Source organism: Schistocerca nitens, chromosome 5 (genome assembly GCF_023898315.1).
Source record: "Schistocerca nitens isolate TAMUIC-IGC-003100 chromosome 5, iqSchNite1.1, whole genome shotgun sequence".
In the NCBI taxonomy this organism is placed as follows: Eukaryota; Metazoa; Arthropoda; class Insecta; order Orthoptera; family Acrididae; genus Schistocerca; species Schistocerca nitens.
Window position 1 is genome coordinate 882,434,064 of NC_064618.1, and position 18,146 is coordinate 882,452,209.

Genomic DNA, 18,146 nt, shown 5'->3' on the forward strand with positions numbered 1-18,146 from the left:
CAGGATACAATCGAAACACTTGGCTGGGAGCTGCTACCCCACCCGCCGTATTCACCAGACTTGGCCCCTTCCGACTACCATTTGTTTTCATCAATGGGACACACACTGGCTGAGTATGAAGAAGTCGAAAATTGGGTGTCTGATTGGCTAGCTACAAAAGATGAACATTTCTATTGGCGTGGTGTCCACAAATTGCCAGAAAGGTGGTCAAAATGTAAGTCCTCTACTAATGATAAGCCTTGTCATGGATTGGGTCTATCAGGAGAAAATTTGTGGTGCAAATACAACAGGGCTCAGGCAACTGAAGAATCTTATTCTCACCAGCATTCTCTTCCTGCTACTGTTATTACAGCAATTAAACCTATTTTCAGAGACTTGGCTCATCCTGACCTTCTAAGGAAATGTCAGCATGGGCAGACACAGAACCCAAATGAATGTTCCAACAGCATAATTTGGAACCGCCTTCCTAAAACTGTATTTGTAGGCATGCATACAATGGAACTAGGAGTTCATGATGCTGTTAGTACATTCAATTGTGGTAATATTGGAAAGTGTTGGGTGTTGAAAAAGCTGGGAATTAATCCTGGCGAAAATTTGAGCACTGGGTTGCAACACTGTGATAAAATGAGGATAGCCGATGCAGACAGGTCTGTATCCAATATGGTCAAGAAAGCAAGACAAACATCCAGGAAGGTAAAAAAAAGAAGCTGGAAGACCTGCTAGAGGCCAAAGAAGGGCCATCATATGCAGCAGGACAGTTTTAATTAACTGTAAGTAACAAATTTTTAAAGTTTTTTCTTTAAAGTCAATTTCCCGCAAACTAAAATTTTCAGTACACATGCCTCATTATATCAGAAACTATCATAGATAAATGAATGAAATTTTCAGAGACTCTGCATAACATAAAAAGCCACCTCTAGTACTACACTCTTTAATATTCCCCCATTAGGAAGTTTAAAAAAAATATTTTTTGCAGAAAAAATTAATATTTTTGTTAATAAATTTAATAAAGCATTTCTTAAAAACTATAAAATGGATAAAGTAGATTTTAGTACAATTGACTATTAGCATGATGTAACATACAGTAAAAATATTAAGGTCTGCATCAAATAGTTTTTTTCAGAAATGGGTCAAATACTTGCCTAAATTAACATGGGTTAGATAGGCAGGGTGTGGTCCCCTTAAAATCATCATACGTCAGGAAAATAGGAAATCAAATCTCCCAGAAGTACCTGGCTAAAGAAAATTTATGCAATAACACATCTCTGCAATGAACTAAAGACACAACAGATGTGCTTCACCATAAAGCTTACAAATCTCTTCAACTGCCAGAGGCATTCAATATTTTTACACCAGTTTCAGTACAAAAAAGAAAGCCAAGCCACTTGAGGCTGTGTTATCTGGGGATGGGGCACACACTCATACTGACAAGAACAAATGACATCACATCTAAGACACCAACTCAAATCACATACTTTCTTGCACTTGCTGCTAAACATAGCTGCAAACAAAGATGAACATTGTGGAAGGACAGTAAATGCAATGAATAATCCTCAGGGCACTAAAGAAGACTCCAACAGTACTCTGCTTCCTTCAGTCTCTGTAATGATTATTACTTTGTGCCCAGATAAACTCAATCTATGCAGCAACCCAAGCAAAAAGTAAAGTCATTGCAAACCTTGTCACGAAACTCTTGACAAATTTCTAAGCTCTCCTGATTCTGATCAACATTCCAAGTGAAGCCACAAACTGAGCAGAACTTTTAAAATATTCAAGTAAATTCTACAGATAAAAGTTTATTTTGAAACATCCTATATGTCATCCCGTATTATTATCAAAATAAATATCACAACAAGTTACCTGAAAACACATTATAATAATGGCACAAAAAGGAAAAAAGAAAGTAGGAAAAGTAACATGTGGGTGTCAGAGATGATTTATTCCTGTCTGGTGCTTTAATTTTCAGGGTTTCTTATTACAGATATGAGTCCAATTACTAGCTGTGCATGCAAGTCCATCACCATTATTCAGCAAGTACAAACCTTTCAAGGGATTTGAAAAAGTGATTCCATGACACATTGCTCGCAGAATTATTTTTCAAGTAACTGAACGCATAGCGGGCTGCTTTTGGTGTCGATGCCAGACTGCAGAGCATCTTCATGTGTGGAACAAATAATGATGGCAACAACTCGGTGCCACCTTCGTACACAAATTTTGAAAGCAGCATCTGTAAATCAAAACATTACAAAAAACGTGAATTTTAAAAAATTAAATAAAAATGCAATATCTGTTAAGCACTGCAGTAATGTGCATTACTGTCCACACGAACAGAATTTCATTATTCCGTCTCATTTGCGTTCATGTCGGTTCATAAACTTAAGAACTATCACAAATCAGTCATTTTTTTATCACAAACATATACACTAAGGTGATGTACGGAATTTAATAAACACAAAATTAAAAAAATTCAGGCAGTGGCATTGGGAACAGGCAGGTGGTAGGAGAGCTAGCAGGGGGAGCATGCAGTCTGACAGTTTTGTGTTGTCCATCAGCAACAGATTCCAGCTGGGGGAGCTGATGGGAAGGAGCCTCAAGTTAAGAGTAGCAGTAAGAAATATGTAGAAGACTCTGACCATGACTAGCAGGAATAGGAAGAGCAACAATGTCAGGAAGAAGAGAGTACTTCTGCTCAGTTGCAGTCATTGCAGAGGTGTAGACCCTCATTCACAGACGTTAGGGGAGGGGTATCAGGTCACAAGCATTCTCAATCTCAGTGCCGAGCTAAATCGAGGCAACTGAGGGTTTAGGGCCTTTGTGCGAGTACTTCACAAAAGACGATCAGGTTGTGACAGTGGGTGGGGGAGGGAACATCTCGGGTAGGGACGAGGCATACAACATATGTAGTAACTCGAGTAAGACAGACTCCCTAACTTATGGCACCAACTGGAACACGGTCGAGCTCCTCTGGCGGCACAATCGGCCTCATCTCGGCAGCGACGTACAGTGAATCCACGCAGAGCTGGAGATAGCAATAGCACTGGTGACTGCTGGCTGGGTGTACACCGAACTGGTGCCCGCGGGGACTATCAGGAGCTGGGCTACACTCTGTACGGTCGTCGCCAACAGTTCTGGGAAAGGGAGGTCGGTGGAGTTAGTAAGTGACGGTATAGGAGGTGGGCGTGGAGCCACACACGGTCAAACACCTGTTGTCACGGATAGGACGACGAGGCCTTTTTTAGGATAAACTGTGACAACACTCTAAAAGAAACAATTCCTCTAAATTTTTCTATACTGCAGTATGCTGCCGATATGTGCTTATACCGATCTGATTCCGTAGAGGATTCTACAATCAGCAATCTGATAGCAGGTAGTAATAGAAGAGGACAATTTTACAAATGCAAATGGCCCTGAAATATCTTCTGTGAAGTCTTCGGTTATTATTTGTTCGAGACAAAATGTGAACCATAATGAAATTCACACAAGGAATTAGACATTCCGTGCTAAACCATCAGCCAAATTCTTGGGAATGTGGTTCAATTCCAGGATAAGCTGGACTTCTTACATCAATTCCATTCCTAACACTTCCTTCTAATTGTTAACTTTACAATACAGCTGCATCTGGACTTGCCTTGGGGCAATGAGATCAAATCCTACAAACACACTATAAGTAGGGGCACTGGAAATGCCTCTCATTTTATGCACCAATGAGCTTGCAGGCAAATATATACAGGGAAGTACAGTGCCAACAATTGGTCCAGTAATTAAGAAATGTGGAATACTACAAGCTCTTTTCGATAACAAAACAGTACAGTGATCCCCAGACTTTTTTAGTAGTTTTCATATGTTGAAAAATCTATCCAAAAGTATCATAACAATGTGAAGACTTCCTACATATGAACTGCCTTTTCGCCTCTACACATCCTCTGCTCCGGTATTTTATTTGAAATTTAGTGTACACGCTTGGAGCAACCTTAACCTGACAGCCATTTCTTACCTCTGTGAAAAAGGTAACATTGGGTGTGCTCTCTGGTGTCCAAAAACAGGTAACTACAATTAGCATAAGCTTCCATTATTAAACTCTTCTTGTGCAACAGAAGCAGTGGCAACCACGGAGACCTTCACATACTTTAACAAACGACAAAAGGATTTTGATTATTTATGATTCAAAAAGCATTCTCAGGGTCACAGAGAGCAAGAACTGGCGTAAACAAAGCAATAAACTTGTTACCGACACAGTTCACAAAATAACAAAATGCTCTCGAGGATAAAAGCTGAAGCAGGTATTTTGCAAAGCGAAATTGTAGACCAGTTGGACGGGAAAACTGCTGCTTGTACACCTGGAGCTTCTAGATATTCAGATACCAATCACGGACCTCTTACATCAAGTAGAAATGGAAGTCAGATTCTAGTGGGAAGAGGAATGGCAAACATCAGTTGTAAATAAAGGAAAATATTATGGTTGGATACAGCCCCATATACCCTGCTTCTTAAGGTTTCATAACATGTTGGTACATCACAGAGGCATCTGTATAATCACTCAGATGGGATTTAATAATGGCAGCTTTCCATCTCATTTGTTTCATCTACAGCTCAGAAATTAGACATGTGTGGCTACAACAACCAACCATTATGTATTCACTTGTCCCAAGTTCTATCAAAACAGACAACACTTTCAATAATACATCATTTTTTGGGAGTGCATCCGGAATGTTATTAACTGGTGTACCAATAATTTGGCTGACAACCTTTCAGCCATTCTCAAGGGGAGTCAATTGCAATAATTTTAACACACTTTACTCTGCAGAGTAAACATGCACGCATAAAAGATAATAATATTGGTAACAAGAGCGTCAGTCACAGACAAGACTTCACTTCTCCAAGAGTAATACAAAGCAAGTGCAGAGTCAATGAAGCCACAGTGCTTACAAAGTGTGTGTTGTTTTGGCCATCCATAATAATCAACCAAATATTTTGTAAGCACTGCAAATCTGCATCTACATCTACGTGATTACTCTGCTATTCACAATTAAGTGTCTGGCAGAGGGTTCAACGAACCACCTTCAAGCTGTCTCTACCGATCCACTCTCGAATGGCGCACGGGAAAACGAGCACTTAAATTTTCCTGTGCGAGGCCTGATTTCTCTAATTTTATCGTGATGATCGTTTCTCCCTATGTAGGTAGGTGCCAACAGAATGTTTTCGCAATCGGAGGAGAAAACTGGTGATTGAAATTTTATGAGAAGATCCCTTCCCAATGAAAAACGCCGTTCCCAATGATTTCCACTCTGTTTCACATATCATGTCTGTGACACTATGTCCCCTATTTAGTGATAATACAAAACGAGCCGCCCTTCTTTGAACTTTTTCAATGCCATCTGTCAGTCCCACCTGTTGTGGATCCCACGCCACACAGCAATACTCAATGAATATAATTGTGAACTGAATTGGGGGAGGGGGGTACAGGTGTGGCATAAGCAGTTTCTTTAGTAGAACTGTTGCACCTTCAAAGTGTTCTGCCAATGATTTGCAGTCTTTGATTTGCTCTACCCACAACATTATCAATGTGATCATTCCAATTTAGGATACTTGTAATTATAATCCCTAAGTAGCCTTCAGATTTGTGTGATTTGTTGCGCAATCGAAATTTAATGGATTTCTTTTAGTACTCATGTGAATACCTTCAGACTTTTCTTTATTAAGGATCAATTGAAACTTTTCGTACCGCACAGATATCTTATCTAAATCATTTTGCAATTCATTTTGGTCATCTAGTGACTTTACAAGACGGTAAATGACAGCATCATCTGCAAATAATCTAAGAGGGCTACTCAGATTGTCTCCTATGTCATTAATATAGATCAGGAACAATAGAGGGCCTATAAAACTTCCCTGGGTAATGGCAGATATTATGTCTGTTTTACTCGATGACTTTTCATGTATTACTGCAAATTGTGACCTTTCTGACAGGAAATCACGAATCCAGTCGCACAACTGAGGCGATATCCCATAAGCATGCAGTTTGGTTAGAAGATGCTTGTGAGGAATGGTGTCGAAAGCCTCTTGGAAATTTAAAAATATGGGATCAATTTGACATCACCTGTTAATAGCGCTCATTACATCACGAGTATAAATATCTAGTTGTGTTTCACAAGAACGGTGTTTCCTGAATCGGTGCTGACTGTGTGTCGATAAATCGTTTCCTTCGAGGTAATTCATAATGTTCGAATGCAGCATATCTTCCAGAACCCTACTGCAAATCGACGTTAATGATATGGGCCTGTAATTCAGTTAATTACTCCTATTTCCTGTTTTGGGTATTGGTGTGACTTGAGTAATTTTCCAGTCTTTAGGTACAGAACTTTCCACGAGTGAGCAGTTGTATATAATTGCTAAATATGAAGCTATCACATCACCATACTCTGAAACGAACCTGGCTGGTATACAATCTGGAATGGCAGTGAAAGCAAATGGCCAACAGCTGGTGAAAGCGCATAGAAGAAAGCAAAGACCATTTTGTCACCTGGTAAGGTTATAGCAACTATCTATTGGGATTCCCAAGGAACATTCCTTATGGATTACCTGGAAAAAGACACAACCATTACTGGACCACATTATGCTTCATTGTTGGTTCATTTGAAATGTGCACTGGCTGAATAAAGACCAAGGTTGCCATGCAAAAAAGTGCTCTTTCATCTGGCTAATGCACCACCCCATACATTAGCGATCTTTCTTTCTTTCTTTCGCTTGCGCCTTTTTTCCCGCGGATATGCAGGGTCGGCATGGTTAATCGGATGTGGCAATGTTAGTGTAAGGGGTAGCCAGGTGCCCTTCCTGCCACCACCCCGTACCTCCAGGGATGGAATTAGTGTACCCCAACTGTCTGCAATGCCTAAAAAACACATCCAGGCTGGCCAGCACACCGGCCCTCGTCGTTAATCCGCCGGGCGGATTCGATCCGGGGCCGGCATGCCTACCCGAGTCCAGGGAGCAGCGCGTTAGCGCTCTCGGCTAACCTGGCGGGTCCCATACATCAGCGATAACAATGGCAAAAGTGCTCGAGTTGGGCTTTGAACTGGTTCCTCATCTGTCCTGTTCAACTCACTTCTTCCCGTTCCTTGACTTGAAACAATGGCTTGCTGGGAAGAAAGTTTCAATTAATGAGGCAGTGATAGTTGCAGTCAACAAGTATTTTGCAGAGTTTGACATAATCTATTTCTCCAATGGGATGAAATAGCTGGGGGATCACTAGACCAAGAGCATATCTCTAAAAGGAGACTATAACAACATTTTTTCCTTACTTTTTTACCAGACTTATCAAACCACCCTTGTGTCTAAAAACTGGTCATCCTTCCTGCACCAAGTGAGCACCTCTACCAATCTGCAGCACTTATCAGGGAAAACACTACTAAGTATTTCACTAATGGTTCAATACATAATCATGGAAGAAGAGCCAGTTTGGGCTAACATTTGCCAAGGAAAAAGAAACAAAAAACTTAAAACAACATTTTCTGTTATGGAATAGGATTGCATAATACACTGCCCAAGGAAATGAATGAGATTACTAATATATATCCGTTCAAGAAGGCAGCTAGATTACTAATATATATATCTCTTCAAGAAGGCAGCTAAGACATTTTTCATAAGTAATTCATACTACACAAATATAGACTACTTGGAAGACTGAGATAAGTGGTTAATAATGAAAGGGGATAACTACAACACCCTGTTTCATTTCAATACATATTCACAGTTCATTGCTTTCACAAGAAAATCAAATGTCAAGTTCTAAATTGCATGATAGTAATGTACCATCATTCTCCTGAGTACAACATCACTCATCCTGGGGTGGATGCGGACTCAGTTATTCAGATGGTAAAATGAAATGTCATGTGGCTAGGCCCTCCCGTCGGGTAGACCTGACACCTGGTACAAGTCTTTTGAGTTGACGCCAATTTGGCGAGTTGCATGTTGGTGGGGACGATATGATGATGATGATGATGATGATGATGAAGACAACACAACGTCCCTGAGAGGAGAAAACCTCCAACCCAGCCGGAATCGAATCCGGGCCCCATTGCATGGCATTTGCGTTGTGCTGACCACTCAGCTAATGAGGTGAGGCGAACATTCAGGTGGTCAAAGAAAGGACAGGAAGATTTACATGGAGCGTAGTTGGATGTCTGCAGCCCTTGTGTTAGTTTCCCGAACAGATTGAAGTTAGTGCAAGGGGCACAGCAGCATCTTCATTGCCAGAAGACATCAGTGGGTATCCTAACTGTGTGCGGTGATAATGTGAATCAATATATATTATTTCTCAAGTCAATACCCCTTTTCTCACCACATACTAATCATACAGGGATGTATCACGTATCGCTAGAAAGGTTTTCTAACCGGCTTCTGATATCACATATCGATTTTGCACTAAAACTTACTATTTGTGGAAAATTGTAACAGAAAAGATACTTTTAACTTACCACAGGCAAAAGGGCATCATACCTGTACTTCATGAAGCTCAGTGATTATTCATGAATAACTGACTCCCTTTTCATATTACCTTATTACAAGTAGTATTTTATTTGAAACTTCCTGGAAGATTAAAATTGTGTGCCAGACCAAGACTCTCGAACTCGGGACCTTTGCCTTTTGCAGGCAAGTGCTCTACTGAAGAAAAGATATTGTGGAGACATGGCTTGGCCACAGCCTGGGGGAAGGACTGATTTGCTTTTTTGACACTTGGAATATGATGCATAAAGAATTTGTCCATCCAGGACACACTGTCAACCAATTGTTTTACAAAAATGTCCTTGAGAGACTCAGAAAAAGGGTGAATTTGATTCTGGATTATTTTATTTGTTTTAAAATACTTCTTAACTGGACAATTTGCATACAGCACTGTCATAGACAATAACCATGACCACTATCATAGTCCATCTCTGCCAAACATACAAACTGACTTTTCTAAACGAATATATTTTCCAAAATGACAAACGTCCTGTAGAATTCTTACACTGATTAGATCCATCAGGATTACCACCACATTAACTTATACTAAAGAAAAACAATATTGCGCTGCTGATAAGAAACCTGAACACTAGACAGGGCTCAGTCAATGGATCACACATGGTTGTAAAACAACTCAACTTATTTCCGATTAATATTCAGCTGATTGACACTGGGAAAACTGTTGTAATACCACGGATAAATTTAACACAAACAAACATGCCTTTTCAACTGACAAGTAGACAGTTGTCTATTAAAACTGCATTTGCGATCGCTACAAACAAATCACAGGGACAAACACTTCAAATAGTGGGACTGTATTTACCAAATCCCGTCTTGGGTTCTGATCAATTGTATGCAGCCTTTTCACTGGTAACTAAAGCAACTAACTTTTTTATATCCTTTAAAAAAATGAAAAACAAAAAGTACACGAACATTACATTCTGACGTCAAGTATCGTCCACAACAAGGAATTGTAGTGCTCTGTAAAGAATTTTGTTTAAAATTATGTGTATGGAAATGTGTGTGATAAAAGTAATAAGACTGACAACACCGTGTGTGATCTGACAATGCTTTGCTGTTATACTAGTGCAGACCAGTGTGTTCATCCCTTCCAGATACTCAGTATGGGTTTCAGCTCCATACAGCCATCACATGATTTTCGAAAGGGCCATCACTCAAGTTGTGTTTTTATTGTGTGCTACGAGAATGGAACAGCAGAATTTAGAGCAACATTATGCCATCAATTTTTGTGCTAAACTCGGCGAATCTGTGAGTGTGAGCTTTGAAAAATTGAGAAACAGGCCTATGGGGAACATTCCTTATATCAAGAGCACAAGTTTTTCACTGGCACAAATCATTTTTGAAAGGCAGAGAACATGGTGAAGATGAGCCTCTCTCAGGGAGACTTCAAACTTCAAAAAACAACAAAAACATCAAACAGGTGTATGCTCTTGTGAGATCACACTGATGTTTAACAATAAGCACAGTGGATGACCTGTTAAACACTTTCACTCTACATCAAATTTTGACCACAGTTTTGGCCAAAATTATGCCGCAAAACCTCACAACCGAGCGGAAGGGCAATCAATGAAACGTGTGTTGATAATTTTGAGAGGATTGACAATGAGCACGAGTGGTTCATTCATGTGACCACAGGTGATGAATTCTGCATTTTTTATTACGATCCTGAGATAAGGTGGCAAAGTGAGATAAGGTGGCAAAGTGAGAAGTGGCGCACTCGGACATCTCCTCAGGCAAAGCAAGCTCGAATGAGCAAATCAAAGATCAAAACAATGCTGATTTGCTTTTTTGACAGTCGGGGTATCATGCATAAATAATTTATTCCCACAGGACAAATGTCAGCCAAGTGTTTTACAAAGACATCCACGTGAGACTCAGGGAATTTTTGACCGCGAAAGATATTCCTGTTGTTCCACACCCCCTATTCAATGATTTGAGACCTCGTGACGTTTTCTTTTCCCAAAATTGACAAATGTCTTAAACGGATATATTTTGGGACTCTCGAGAACATTCAAAAGAATGTGAGTGACATATTAAAGACCCTACCAGGGGAAGCCTCTCATCACTACTATCAAGACTGGGATTGACGACTCCACCAGTCTACAGCTGCTGAAGGGAAGAAGAGAAATACTTTCAAGGGGACAATATTGTTGTTTGAAAAAATAAAAACTCTGATAGATAAAAAAAACAGTCATTACTTTCCTCACACCCCTTGAATCATAAATTCTTGATTTAAAACTATAAAAGTGCGAAAGTTTCCCATGGGTCCCCTGGTTGTACGCAAATCTAAAAACATTGTACACAGGTACCAACTGTATGAGGTACTTGTAGCGGTTCACCTACTTTTATTTCTTCGTTTGTTGTCCTCAGTGTCAATGTACTGCGTTGCTACACTGGCTGAAAAATAAGGTTTGTAATTTGGACAATGACTACAGTAAATAATGTAGTCGACAGGTGCACAGTTACGTTTCACAGATGTTTACTTTCATTTTTCACAACCCCCCCATATACACATTTAATATGGCCAATGCATTATTGTTTAACTTTCCATAAGCCTCATTAATAGTTTGCAGGTGAACATCCACATACTGCTACAATAGTTTACTGTTGAACATTAATGAGCAGTAAAAACATAACCACAAATTCACAGTTTTTTCGGAATAATCAAGTACGTATGGAATAGATGCTGTCATTGCTTTAACACATGGCCTATTAGTGTAACATTTATTTCACTGTTAAGTTGATGCACTGTCGTTGTTCTAACCAACACACGATCCTCGTCTGGAACTTGGCCGTGGACTGACTGGCTTGGGACCAAAAATTGGGCCCTTACATATCATCACAATAATAGGTACTGAAACTACGCAATGTTTAAAGTTAAATTTACAGAAATTACAATTAAAACTTAACTTATTAAATTAACTCAATGCATCAAAAAATTACGGCTTTTTAACAGTTTCTTCTACTTTAAGAGATAGGCCAAATTATTTGTTTAAATGATGAAATTAACAAGTATAGTTACTTAAACAATACTTTTGACAAAACTGTTAATTACTTTGGAATTAATTAAGGTCTGTCTTTGCTAACATGTTTTTGAACAGAGCGAAATAAATACTTTAAGAATACTATTAGTTGTTCCTCCAAATGCTTATAACTAGTACAGAATTTATATTTGTTAATAAGTCAACAATAGAATTTAAGTTACGAAACGATTACTGATTTCACCCAAGTCGAGCCGAAGGCAAGGGCGAGGAACACACCATGGGGGTGTATGCAAAGTGGCCCGGAAAGGAGTTGGAACAATGAAAACCTGAAGCCCAGAGAGAAGCTCTTTGACGCGGACTGCGATTGTACAACCAGACCGGGGCCGACGTTCTGGCAGATGGACGACCGATCGCGGGAACAGGAGACGATAGTTTGGATGCCCGGGCAAGCTTAGAACATGGGCAGCATAAGCGGCCAGCAAACGTTGGCGTCGTAACCGCAGTGGAGGGACACCTGCCTCCACTAGTACACTATCCACAGGGCTGGTGCGGAAAGCACCAGTGGCAAGGCGTATCCCGCTGTGGAGAATTGGGTCCAGCACCCGTAACGCAGATGGGGATGCTGAGCCATAAGCTAGGCTCCCATAATCCAGACGGGACTGGATTAACGCCTGGTAGAGCCGCAACAGGGTAGATCGGTCGGCGCCCCAGCGGGTGTGGCTCAAGCATCTCAGAGCGTTTAGATGCCGCCAACACGTCTGCTTAAGCTGCCGGATATGAGGCAGCCAAGTCAACCGGGCATCGAAAACCACCCCCAAAAACCTGTGGGTCTCCACCACAGCAAGAAGTTCGTTGACAAGAGAAAGCCGCGGCTCAGGATGGACCGTTCGGCGCCGGCAGAAATGCATAACGCGGGTCTTGGCAGCCGAAAACTGAAAACCATGCGCTGCAGCCCAAGACTGCGCCTTGCGGATTGCGCCCTGTAGCTGACGTTCAGCAGCTGCAATGCCAATAGAGCTGTAGTAAAGGCAGAAGTCGTCAGCATACAGGGAAGCGGAGACAGAATTTCCCACGGCCTCGTCGAGGCCGTTAATGGCTATTAAAAACAGGCAGACACTTAAAACAGAACCCTGTGGCACGCCGTTCTCCTGGACGTGGGAGGAACTATAGGAGGCTGCGACTTGCACGCAGAAGGTACGATATGACAGGAAATTGGGGATAAAGATCGGCAGAGGACCCCGAAGACCCCATCCATGAAGCGTAGAAAGGATGTGATGACGCCATGTAGTATCGTACGCCTTCCGCATGTCAAAAAAGACAGCGACCAGGTGCTGACGGCGGGCAAAGGCAGTACGGATGGCAGACTCCAGGCTCACCAGATTGTCGGCGGCGGAGCGGCCTTTACGGAACCCACCCTGAGACGGAGCCAGAAGGCCCCGAGACTCCAGTGCCCAATGCAAGCGCCGGCTCACCATCCATTCGATAAGCTTGCAAAGAACGTTGGTGAGGCTAATGGGGCGGTAGCTGTCCACCTCCAAAGGGCTCTTGCCCGGTTTCAAAACGGGGATGACAATGCTCTCCCGCCATTGCGACAGAAACTCATCCTCGACCCAGAGACGGTTGTACAGGTCGAGGAGGCGTCGCTTGCAGTCCACTGAAAGGTGTTTCAGCATCTGACAGTGGATGCTATCTGGCCTGGGAGCGGTATCAGGGCAAGCGGCAAGGGCACTGTGAAATTTCCACTCACTGAATGGAGCATTGTAGGATTCAGAAGTGTGGGTGCGAAAAGAAAGGCTCCGACGTTCCATCCGCTCTTTAATGGAGCGGAAGGCCTGGGGTAATTCGCAGAAGCGGAACTCATAGCAAAATGCTCTGCTAAGTGGTTTGCAATGACGTCGGAGTCAGTACAAACTGCTCCATTCAGTGAGAGCGCAGGGACGCTGACAGGTGTCCGATAGCCGTAGACGCGTCGAATCTTGGCCCAGACCCGCGATGGAGTGACATGGAGGCCAATGGTGGACACATACCGCTCCCAGCACTACTGCTTGCTTTGGCAGATAAGGCGGTGGGCCCGCGCACGCAGCCGTTTGAAGGTGATCAGGTGTTCAATGCAGGGATGTCGCTTGTGACGCTGTAGCACACGCCGGCGATCTGTAATCGCTGCAGCGATCTCAGGCGACCACCAAGGCACAGTCCGCTGCCGAGGGGACCCAGAGGAGCGGGGAATGGCAGATTCGGCGGCAGTAACGATGCCGGTGGTGACCGATTGAACCACCGCATCAATGTCATCATTAGAGAGAGGCTCAAGAGCGGCAGTGGAGGAGAACAAGTCCCAGTCAGCCTTATTCATAGCCCACCTGCTAGGGCGCCCAGAAGAGTGACGCTGTGGTAGTGACAGAAAGATCGGAAAGTGGTCACTACCACACAGGTCGTCATGCACACTCCATTGGACAGACGGTAAGAGGCTAGGGCTACAGATTGAAAGGTCAATGGCGGAGTAGGTGCCATGCGCCACACTGAAGTGTGTGTAGGCACCATCATTTAACAGCGAGAGATCGAGCTGCGACAATAAATGCTCAACGATGGCGCCTCGACCTGTTGCCACTGACCCACCCCACAGAGGGTTATGGGCGTTGAAGTCGCCAAATAGCAAGAAAGGAAGCGGCAATTGGGCTACCAGTGCAGCCAGGACATGCTGCGAGACATCACCATCCGGTGGAAGGTAAAGACTGCAGACGGTAACAGCCTGTGGCGTCCACACCCGTACAGCGACAGCCTCTAAAGGTGTCTGGAGAGGGACAGACTCGCTGTGCAGAGTGTGAAGGACATATATGCAGACGCCACCAGACACCCTTTCATAAGCTGCTCGGTTCTTATAATAACCCCGATAGCCACGGAGGGCGGGGGTTTGCATTGCTGGAAACCAAGTTTCCTGGAGAGCAATGCAGAAGAAAGGGTGAAGGCTGATAAGTTGGCGGAGCTCAGCTAGATGGTGGAAGAAACCACTGCAGTTCCACTGGAGGATGGTATTGTCCATTGCGGAGAAAGGTGTGACGGGACTGGGAAGGCAGATTACGCCGCTGGGTCACCTGCCGCATCCGATGGAGCACCCGTGCAAGTGCTATCCATTGCGTCTGAGGGATCGGCGAGATCGAGGTCCTCAGCGGACGCAAGGATCTCCACCTCATCCTCAGATGCAGAGCTTTTAGGTAGCGGTGGAGTAGGTGCCACCGCAGGTGTCTTGGACTTACGGGTCTTCAAAGTCGTTTTCTCTCGCTGTTCCTTTGGTTGCCGTTGGTGAGAGGGCTTATTGGAGTCAGTCTCTGGGACCGAAGAGGATCGCGAAGCCCGTCCACCAGCGACCTGTGGCTTCTTCAGCCACTGGCTGGTGTCTGCTGTGCCGCTGGTAGGAACCTGGGAAGGGAGTGACCCAAGGGATCCCTTCCGAGCGAGAGAAGCCGAAGAAGACTTACGCTTCTCCGGCTTAGAAGTGGGGACTGGTGTCCCCGATGGTTTAGTGGGTGCTGCTCCCGAGGGAGATGGTGTGGGAGCAACAGCGAGAGAAGGGGCCCCCCATTGTCAAGGGGGCAGGTGAGGTCCTCTGATTCTGAGAGCTGACTGTATAACTTGCAGCTGAAGGAGCTGGAGCAGGAGTGACAGTGGAGGCATAAGATGACATCATGCGCACGGGATGTAACCGTTCAAATTTCCGCTTAGCCTCAGTGTAAGTCAGTCGGTCCAGGGTCTTATATTCCATGATTTTGCGTTCTTTCTGTAAGACACTGCAGTCCAGCGAGCAAGGGGAACGAGGCTCTCCACAGTTGACACAGACGGGAGGCGGAGCACATGGAGTATCGGGATGAGATGGGCGTCCACAATCTCGACATGTGAGGCTAGAAGTACAGCGAGAGGACATGTGACCGAACTTCCAGCATTTAAAGCACCGCATCGGGGGAGGGATATAGGGTTTGACGTCACACCGGTAGACCATCACCTTGACCTTCTCTGGTAAGATGTCACCTTCGAAGGCCAAGATGAAGGCACCGGTAGCTACCTGATTCTCCCTCGGACCCCGATGAACACGCCGGACGAAATGTACACCTCGTCGCTCTAAGTTGGCGCGCAGCTCGTCATCGGACTGTAAAAGGAGATCGCGGTGAAAAATAATTCCCTGGACCATATTTAAGCTTTTATGGGGGGTGATAGTAACAGAAACATCCCCCAACTTCGTACAAGCGAGCAAGGCTCGTGACTGGGCAGAGGATGCCGTTTTTATTAAGACTGACCCTGACCACATCTTGGACAAGCCCTCCACCTCCCCGAACTTGTCCTCTAAATGTTCGAAAAAGAACTGAGGCTTCACAGACACAAATGATTCCCCGTCAGCTCTGGTACAGACGAGATACCGGGGCGAATACGTCGCTCTCATTCATAGCCTTTCGTTCCTCCCATGGTGTGGCGAGGGAGGGGAACGATTTGGGGTCATAAACGTTACCTTTAAAATGGGCCCTCGAATGCTTAGAGATTGCTGGTGGCTGGCCACCAGCAAGATAAGATGTGCCACGCTTCATCGCGGGTCATCCACCCTGTTGCCACCTACTCCGACCTAGGACCCTCCCCACGGGCGCCACCCAGCCACAGCAAAGGCCACCTGGCAGGATGGCCATTGCCAGGAGTCCCGATGCCCCAGGGAGATGGGCATCTACTCCTTGGCATAAGTGGGGAGTTAACGGCGCAGGCATCAGTAGAGCGATCCCTGTGTTGTCAGGGGGCTACAACCAAGAGGGTACATGGCGGCCCCACCACAACGGACTGGCTACCGTGCTGGATGTTAGGTGACATGTGGTCCATGGTCGCCGTCAGTGCAGAAAGTGGCCCTGCACATCGCTTGGCAGAAAGTGCACGCAGGAGCGTATCCATGCCCATGAGATGTAGAGCGGGCAGGACTGCAACGCAACGACGAAAAAGCTGGCGAAAGTTCTCAAAGCAAGATGGACACAATGCACCAAGTAAGGCGCCCTTCCCCAATCGGCTCGCTCTTCGGAAAAATTTTGAGATATGGAGGTCACACCCAACAGGGGACCATCACATAAGGCCGAAACGTTGGAGACTCCTTTTAGTCGCCTCTTACGACAGGCAGGAATACCGCGGGCCGATTCTTACCCCCGAACCCGCAGGGGGGTAGGTTGTGTTTGTCTGTTGAAGTTACTCAGATCTAATTTCTTTAACAAGAATGTTAATCATTCTCTTGCCTAATTAGGCTGGCGACCGTTTTTCTTTACTCTCTAAACAGTGTAGGTAGGTAAAATACTATTCGTTACTGTTTAAATGTTTACGTAATTCTGACTTTCACTTCCAATAAGCCACCTCCGTTAGGTACAACACGGTCAACATAACAAAATTCCTCTCAGAGGGTAACACTGCTCTGTTGCGATGTACCATAATTGCTTTAACAAGATAGTTTTACTCAACAACCTGCCTTCAACTTTAAGGTTATGGTATAGTAGTAGCAGACAGGTAGTGTTAATAGTACCAGTACTGTGTTATCTCATGTTTGGTTCTTTATTATGGCATAATGCTGTAAATGCTAGAAGATGAAAAGATGATCGTTTGGAATGCAGTGAACAGTTGAAACTAGCCAATAGTGCAGAATTAAACACTTCATTTCGAATAAATTGACTGCCTCAGTGGAAAAGATTAATAAAAGCCAAATTTCTTTAGCAAACTGGCAAAAATAACTTCATTGTTCTGCAAGGCGATTAATGCTTGACTGTCAGAAAGTGCAAATAAAATAAAATTTTAATCTAATAACATATTTTAGCCTTCCATAATTATGTGCATGTATTTTAATTCACTTGATAGCTCCCGAACGCAGAAATCAGTTTTATTTTCATGTGACGTGAGAGCAATAAACGAAGAGGAAACAGCAAAATCACTAAATGTAAACATGGGTCACATGGAGACTATCCACCTTCCCACTAAAACTCAGACTGCTCTGCACATCAGCACCAGATAGTTGTGCCCCACCCCCCACCCCCTCCTCCCTCGAGCATTTGAGATAGGATGCCAAAAATTTAAAAAATAGACTTTTCAAAAATATGTTCATTTTGTAGTGCACATCTTTCTGAAAAGTCTGATATAGAAGACATGTGTTTGGAGAAATGTAAAACATGTTATTTGGTCTTAAGTGTGCCAAAGAGCAGTGCCACACCTCTTACACAGCATTCTCCTATCGCAACGTCATTGTATTTCGCTCTATGGAATTAAAACGTATAATATTTTGTAATGTAATGGATGCCACCAAACTATATTCAGAGCAGTGGAAATTCAAATGTCCTGTGGTGCCTCTCCTGCACCCAGTCGGCCAGTTTAACATTCAGCCCCCCCCCCCTTTTTTTAATAAAAAAACCTCATATGTAACATTGGATGGAATTATTTGAAACCTGGAGAACAAGAACTCGTAGGAAAATTTGCACTCTTTATTGTCTATTAGCTAACAACTTGCTTTTTTTGTGTAATATAAAATTCAATATAGGATACAAGAAACCAATAAAGACAAGTTAAAAGCAAGACAATACACATTTCTTCAATCCTTAAGTCCAAGCATTTTTCTCCCCTCTCTAACCATGCTACAGCTTT

The 18,146-nt window shown here is 43.6% G+C and overlaps 1 protein-coding gene across 1 annotated transcript in view; it reads right to left on the reverse strand.

Annotated features, from left to right (window-relative positions):
* LOC126259578 (nuclear pore complex protein Nup205) overlaps window positions 1-18,146 on the reverse strand; it is a 325,077-nt gene that overhangs the window by 168,627 nt on the left and 138,304 nt on the right. The window contains exon 11 of the mRNA XM_049956486.1: window positions 2,043-2,227. Within this exon, the coding sequence (XP_049812443.1) occupies window positions 2,043-2,227 (185 nt within the window). The remainder of the gene's footprint in view (window positions 1-2,042; window positions 2,228-18,146) is intronic.